We start from the raw sequence: 7,242 nt of genomic DNA, 5'->3' as shown, positions 1-7,242 counted from the left end.
GTGCGCCACTACCGCCCGGCTTCTTAATGACTCCCGAGTGGCTTAAAACCTTCTGTTCTTGTGTAGAGACAGAGAAGAAAGGATCAACTCCTTTTCCTATATTATTTTTTTGAGATGAGGCCTCAGGTTGACCTTGAACTCCGGATCCTCTGGTCTCCTCCTCCCAAGTGCTAGGATTAGAGGTGTGCAAATACACATCTGCCTTTTCCTAGCATGACGGAAGCCTGGAAAGCTCAAAGCTCTGGCCATGAAGTGTTGGAGCAGGACACAAACTGCCATCAACAGCTCAGAGAGGCACCACCACCTGTCCCACTGTGTGAACAAGGGAAGTATCTGTCAACTTAACACCCCATAGCCCCATTTCTCAGTACATACACCCTCCTCATTACCTGCCCCCCTAAATGACCCTAAGAGCCCTGGTTACTACGGCAACCTGGGAACAGCACATGAAGACAGAGACTAGAAACAGATGGGGCTATTTTTAAGCTAGACTAGGTGGCTCCATTTCTTTTATCCCACAAAGTGCCTTCCCAGACCAAAGTCCTATCTGGACATCTCACATCCCTGCCCTTTGTCGCTGGCATCCACCCAACTTACACAAGCCACATGAGGGCAGGTCTTTACCTTAGTTTTGGCATTAAATCTACTTTATGCTCCCATCTTCCCCAACAGTCATCTAAGCAATTTTCTCTTTCTTTGTTAAAAAATAATGTTCTTTTATTTCTTTGGAAAGTAGTGGGCACTGCCCTACAGATTTCCAGGCCAAGCTTGGTAAATGAATGTTCCCCAGTCTTTGGGTTGGAGTATTATGGTCCCAGCCTTCCCAGGGACCCAGGAGCATTCTGGGCCCCAAATCATCTGAAGGCTTGTGTGAGGCCTTCTCTCCTGAACACTCTCCCGATCTTTCCTGGCTTTCCCTCTGAGTGGGGAATTTTCCTCTCCCACACCAGTGCTGGAACCTGTGATGCTCACGAGTGAGGACAAGACCAGGGACATCTCCAACTTCCTATGAGTGAACACAGTCCCTCAGTCCCTTCTTTCTGCTGGCTTCAGTCTCGCCTCCTATGCAAGCCTCTGTCTAGGAGACCTGCAGGACAAGAGAACCTCAAGCACAGCCTCAGGAGCTGCTCCTGCAGAGCTTCCCTTGTGGTCTCTGGTCCTCGTTTTTGAGTGCCCTGCAGACAAAAGGGCTGGGCAAGTGGGGAGGGGCCATGACCCTCGCCCCAGACGCTGTGACAGGGAGCAGTGTCCATTAGTCCTGTCAGTGCGGCATGGCTGTGATGCGCATGCTCTGGGAAGCAATGGGGTAAGTCACCATCGGAGTAGTAGTGTGGCTCATGGTGATTCCTGCCAAGGGCTGCGCCATGGACACAGCCACAGGAGCCACAGGTGCCACAGACACAGCTACAGGGGCCATGGAAACAGGCGGGGGTGCCATCCCCTGGGCGATGGTTTGAGCCAAAGCGGCTGACAGTGGCGTGATCTCTGGGTTCAAGTGTGGAGGTGGGGGTGGTGGAGCAGCAGGAGGTGCAGCATTAGTTGGGGGAGCAGCTGGGGCTCCAGCAGGGGCCACAAGTTCTTGCTGGGACACAGGGCGAGGCTGCAGAGCCTGGCTGCTCAGCGTAGTGTGGGTCTGGGCGATGCCGTGGTTAAAAGTGGCCACGGTGCCCACCGTGGGGGCCAGCGTCTGCTCAGTCGCCGGTGCAGTGGAGCTCAGGGTCATGACCTTGGCCTGATTTCGGAACTGGGCATTTTGTTCCAGAAGTACCTCATTGGTGGCCAGCAAGTTGCTGACCTGTTTCTTCAGCTCCTCCACTCGCTTCCTGAGCATGGCATTCTCCTCCTCCAGCAGTCTGCATTCTGCTCCACGGGACGGAGCCAAATTATATTCATAGGACTCAAAATGGGGGCCATCAGGAGGGCAGCATCCACCTCTCCGGCGCTTCGGGCCTGGCTCGTGGTCCTCAAAGCCCCTTTCAGGAAGATCGTAGATATCATAGAGATCATGGCGTCGCCCCGAGGGAATGGAGCCTGTTGAGCCTCCACCTCCAGTACCCCCTCCACCTCGAGCATCAAATTCAAAATCCCTTTGCAGGTGACGGAACTTGCACTTGGTGCCTCTCTGACAGTCACCTTTGAGGAAGTCACGGCAGATAGGGACCTCCTCCTTCCCATTGGGCAGGTCAGCAGGGGAGAGACCCAGCCCAGCCGCCACTTTCTGCCTCAGCCGAGGAGGTAGCTCTCCTGTCTTCTTGTAGCCGTCCTCATCCTCCTTGGAGCCGTGGATGAAGCGGCAGTTTGGGCGGCTGCACTCCTTGTTTTGAAAGTCATGGCAGAAAATAAATTCATTCTTGCTCACCCCCAAGTTGGACACCTCGCTCATGTCTGGGTGGCGGTACCGACAGCGCTTGCCCCGCTTGCACACATTCCTCAGGAAGTCTCTACAGATGGCATCTGAGGTGGCCCCCCCACTGCCTGTCCCTGTCCCGCTGGCCTCCTCATTGCCACCACCTCCAGGGACTCCACCGCTGTTCCCAGTGCCGTTGGCATAGTTGTCCCGGTCAGGCATCCTGGTCCCCCCCAACTCAGGGTTTTCTTCCTTTTCTTGCCACTCTTGGGGACTGTTAAGAAAGAGAACCGTGTCAAACAGGGGCCCTCCAACGAGCTGCCACTCTCCCTGACTCTACAGTGGGCAGTCCTCTGGGGCAGTGGCTCCGCAGAGGAGAATCTAAGGGAGAACTCTAGCTGGCCTGGCTGCCTTGCCAGAAGCCCCGCCCAGGCCCTTGTGCACCTGGTCTTGGTTGGAGTGATTCACACTTGCCTGGCTAACGGAGGAGGGAAGAGAGCTGAGTGAAACCACTCTTACAAATGATGATGAGCCAAGAAGGGGGCAGGGAGAGACTAGTGTTATATTTTACCTTCCCTTCTTACTGTGAGAGAGAAATGAAAACAGGCGTTGGTGTGTGAACAGACAGACTGGAGACACCGTTCTAAGACGGGCTATTTCGCTTTAAGAATTTGTGGGTGAAGGGGCACCAGTGACAACACATCCCTGATCCCCTCTTCCATGGGACGTCAGCTGATGTCTCTATGTGTTTTAGACATCTGGGGTGACCCTTCAGGTGACTGGTGTCACCGGCTGGAGGGCAGTCCTTGAAGCTTGTTACTGTCCAGCCTGCTCACACACAGACCCCTCCACTTCAGGGAAAGATCTCAGTTCAGATCTCTACCTCAAGGACCCCAGGACAAAACTGGAGCATGGTCAAGGTGGGAAGGGGTTAATTTCATAGGAATGGTGACCTTTCCCCATTCTCCACCCCGCCTCCATGAAAAGATCCCACTATCAAACCACAGCACTCCCTACCCCATAAAAATCCTCTTTATTTATAGACTCTATAAAAGCTTTTTAAGTCTCCTGTTTCCCAGGAGAGCTCTGGAATGTCAGTCCACTGCCCTAATTCTAGCCCCCCTTCTCTCTATCCCCCAGAAGACTGGAGTCCCTGCAACCACGTGTCTGATCGCCTAAAGGTTTCCTAAGCAGTATTCAGGCTCCCCCTGCTGACCAAATAGGAGTCCATACATTTTGCGTTGAGCATAAGGATACGTTTCTCGATTTCCCCATTCACACAGCCTTTAGATTTCCCTAAAATGACTAACCAGACCAGAGGCCAGAAATACCCAAGAATCTGCGCAGTGGAAGAGAGTTACCCCAGAAGAAAACAAAGAAGTTCTAAAGAGAGACAAACCCTAAACGACCAGGTGAGGAATAAATGTCCTCAAAGCCTGACCTGCGTTTCAGGTCGCACCAGAAGCAGATAACAGAAAAGGACGATACTTTTCCTCGCCCAATTATCCCAGAATCAATACCTGAGGTAGCTCAGGTGAAGTCCGGGGCTCCTGCGAGTCTCCACTCCCACATCACTGCTGGGTTCTGAACAAGAAAATAAACAAAAACAAAAGCAAAAAAAAAAAAAAAGAGAGATTTGAGTGGAAGAGGGGAAGAGCGTGAAGGGCTATGGGGTGGTTTTCATAAACTGGAATGAATTTTGACAAACGTTAAGAGCTTTGCGGCTTTTCAGGATTCTCTTACAAGTTCAAACTGAACGTCACCTCCGAAGGGAAAAGGATAAAGGTTAGAGCCTACCAATAAAGTCTGGGAGGTTCGGCTGAAAAAAAAAACAAAAACAAAACAGTTCTCGGTGAAGGATGAAGGGAGCTTTACCTCATGATGAGAAGGATATGGGGGTCAGAGTCCGGTCTAGGGTTGGAGTTCGGGGCGCCGAACCTGAAGGCTGGACAAGGGCAACAACTGACAGTAGTGGGAAAGCGAGACTAGCCTCGGGGGCGGTGATTAAAACGGTCCCAGCACCCTAGAGTTCCCGGGAAGTCTTCGGGCTCGGCAGGCCCCGTCAAGTGGCGCCAGCACTCAGCGTGGACCAGGTGACTAGGACACTGAGGAAGCGCACAGTGAGCGGGGAGGGGGTGACATCAGACTGAGGGGATGGGCAGGGCTGTGACGTCACGGAGCTGGCGTTTGCTCGGGAAGCGGGGTCAGTCAGAAAAGGGGTTCTGCTCTGGGTAGCCGGGACGAGCCAGCTCGGTTCGAGGGGAGGGGGGGGCTCGTATGGCCCGGCAGAGCCCGGCCGCTGGGCCGGCCCCGACTCCTCCCCTCCGGGCGCGGCCTCCACCTAAGTCTCCCGCCTCCCTCACCTGCCGCCGCCGCCGTAGTTGCTGCTGCCGCCTGCCGGTCCTCTAGCTTCGACAAAGAGCCGCCCACCCTACGGTTCTTCCGCTTCCTGCGGAAGCAGTGGCGCTCTAGCCACCAGACCCGGAACCACACTCTATGGTCTCCTTTGCGCGCTACGAGCCGCAGGAAGCTCCCAGCAAGCCTTGCTCGTCACCATGGCAACACAGCCCAGCCGGAAGACGAGCAGCCGTACCTGCCCACAAATTGCGGGACACGAGCGGCGAACGCTAGAGCTGCCTTGCATGGCCTCGGGCGCACACGCTAGAGCCAACCTCAGCTTCCTGCCCGGTCACAAACACCCAGGCTATCGCCTGCGCAGGTTCTGGACACGCCACAGTACAGACCAAGCTACACTGAAAACTTCCCACCCAATGGAGCCGCAAAAAACACGTAACAGCAGTTGCATTCTTCAGCTGACAGCGACAAAGATGGTTTATTGTACACGGGTTACAATTGGCCACAAGTGAGGACAGAACTAGTCCAGAACGCCACAGGTCCAGGGCAAAGGGCCAGCGGGGCTGTTGTCATGACGGCAGGGCGTCGGTCTCTCGGTGGTCTCCGCGAGCGGGTGGCGAGGTCGCGGGTCCCGAGACTTCCTCCGGCTGCAGCTCAGTCCAGCTTGTCCCTGCGTCCCGGCCTCCAGCGTCCCTTACTGCTGCTCCTGCGGCCTTCGCGGGTGGGCGGGCGAGTTTACTTGGACCTCTGCCTCATCTTTCTTCTCTTGCGCTTCAGTCTGCAATGCAAAACACACCGAACAGCTGTAAACCCATCTGCACTGCATATCAGGGCTGACAGAACACACGAGCAATCGTTCCGATTGTACCGGGCTCACGCCGACACCGACACTTTCAGTTTAAACTTGTAAGTTTAACGAAACCCCGAAGCTTAGCCCCACCGCCCTTCTCCGCGGTCCATCAACATACCTGCGCATTCTCTTCTTCCTCCACTAGAAACCCGATCACGTGAGGGGGGGAAAAAAAAGGAACGTTAGCAATAGTAGTCCGAAAAACAGGCTAAAGAATTGGTAGCAATACCGGTTGCAGATCAATTTAGGACCCGAACCCCGGGTTTCCCCAGCCCACTTCCCTCCGCCAAGGGCTAGAGCGGCTCTAGTCGGCCTCTCCAACCGTCTCCTGAGCACCTTTGAAAGACCGGAGAGGGCCGATGGCGGGCGGACTCACTGTCTTGATCCGCCTGCCCCCAAGCCCAACACTTCAGGAACGCTCACCTTCGCTCTCATGGCGCAGGGGTGTCTACGGCAAAAGAGAAAAAAGTTACGGTTAATTTGCTGCAATGATGGCAAGTGCTGAAGCCAGATGCTAATGGATTGTACTCGAAGCCCGAAGACCGGCTACAACGAGACTCACCAAGGAAGATGGCGCTAAGGCCGAGAGAGCGGGGAAGTCGGGCTACTGCTTTTTAATGGCGTGCTCGATGTCGTCACTTCCGGTGCCACGCCTCCTGATCCCCCGAGGGGCGGTGCTGCTCAGGCGTGTAACAGTGACTTTCGGCTGCCTTACCGAGGGAAACAAATATTTTGACTGCGAGTTATCAAGCCCCACCTTCTCTAAGATTTATTTTAAGGACATTGTATTATTTCAGCACGAGCGTCTGTTTCGAGTATGGGACAGAAAAAAAATTACATGGGGAAAAAAAATAACTTCCGTCTTCTCCCTCGTTGCTTCTTGGGAGTTGCAGTTTCTTGGTAAATACCTCCATTTTATTATGAATAGGTGTGGCTTGTAAAAAGAATTACTGGCTTTGAGCAGGGCGGTGGTGATGCACACCTTTAATCCCAGCTCTTGGGAGGCAGAGGCAGGCGGATTTCAGTGAGTTAGCGGCCAAACTGATCTACACAGTTTCAGGACAGCCAGAACTCTTACACAGAGAAACCCTGTCTCGGAAAAACAAAGAATTACTGGTTTTGGCCTGGCAAGTTAGTGCGCACCTTTATTACCAACTCTTGGGACCCTTGGGAGACAGAGGCAAGCAGATTTCTGTGTGTTAAAAGACAAGCCTGGTCTATATAATGAGGTCTTGCCTAAAGTAAATAAATGCATAAATAAATGATTTCTACTTTCGTTTTGGTTTGACGCCCACAGATCCTCTCCCCCTCCCCTAGTTAAACTACTTTGGAAATAGTTGATCTCTGAGTTTCTAAAGATTTAAGATTTTAGAATCATCTGAGCAGAGGCAGCACAAACCTTTAATCCCAGCACTCTGGAGGCTGAGAAAGGCTGATCTCTAAGTTAAAGGCCAGCCTGTTTCTACAGAGTGAGCTCCAGGACGTCCGCGACTGTTACACAGAGAAATCCTATATGGAAAACATGTGAGAACAGAAACTGGCAAGCTGAGAAAGCCACGGTGCTGCACTTGTAAGCACTAGACCTAAGAATTTTTCCAGTCTATACTGAAAGTAGGGTTGGGTTTTTTGTTTTGTTGTTGTTTGGTTGGTTTTTTGTTTGTTGTTTTTTGGCTTTTTTTTTTTTTTTTTT

At 53.0% G+C, this 7,242-nt stretch overlaps 1 protein-coding gene and 1 long non-coding RNA gene across 4 annotated transcripts; both read right to left on the bottom strand.

Moving 5' to 3' along the window:
• Positions 1-695: 695 nt before the first annotated feature.
• Positions 696-4,771, bottom strand: Zc3h10 (zinc finger CCCH-type containing 10). 2 transcript variants are annotated; one of them, XM_026778044.1, is made up of 3 exons: positions 4,711-4,771; positions 3,868-3,931; positions 696-2,621 (listed from the first exon to the last, which is right to left on the bottom strand). In XM_026778044.1, exon 3 carries the CDS (start codon positions 2,567-2,569, stop codon positions 1,262-1,264), a length of 1,308 nt encoding a protein of 435 aa, XP_026633845.1. In that variant the 5' UTR covers positions 2,570-2,621; positions 3,868-3,931; positions 4,711-4,771; the 3' UTR covers positions 696-1,261. The 2 variants fall into 2 exon arrangements, with proteins under 2 accessions (XP_026633845.1, XP_013210616.1); XM_013355162.2 differs by lacking the exon at positions 4,711-4,771 and adding an exon at positions 4,223-4,696.
• A 379-nt stretch (positions 4,772-5,150) lies between these two features.
• On the bottom strand, positions 5,151-6,210 carry LOC101999142. Of its 2 annotated transcripts, XR_001229503.2 has the most exons (4): positions 6,115-6,210; positions 5,976-6,000; positions 5,671-5,693; positions 5,151-5,480 (listed from the first exon to the last, which is right to left on the bottom strand). It is a non-coding gene; the product is annotated as an uncharacterized LOC101999142 (long non-coding RNA). The 2 variants fall into 2 exon arrangements; XR_258940.3 differs by having other exon boundaries at positions 5,976-6,192.
• Positions 6,211-7,242: the final 1,032 nt, after the last annotated feature.

The sequence above is a fragment of the Microtus ochrogaster genome, unplaced genomic scaffold (genome assembly GCF_000317375.1).
Source record: "Microtus ochrogaster isolate Prairie Vole_2 unplaced genomic scaffold, MicOch1.0 UNK99, whole genome shotgun sequence".
In the NCBI taxonomy this organism is placed as follows: Eukaryota; Metazoa; Chordata; class Mammalia; order Rodentia; family Cricetidae; genus Microtus; species Microtus ochrogaster.
The sequence above is the reverse complement of the archived record's forward strand: the minus strand, read 5'-3'. Positions and strand labels throughout refer to the sequence as shown.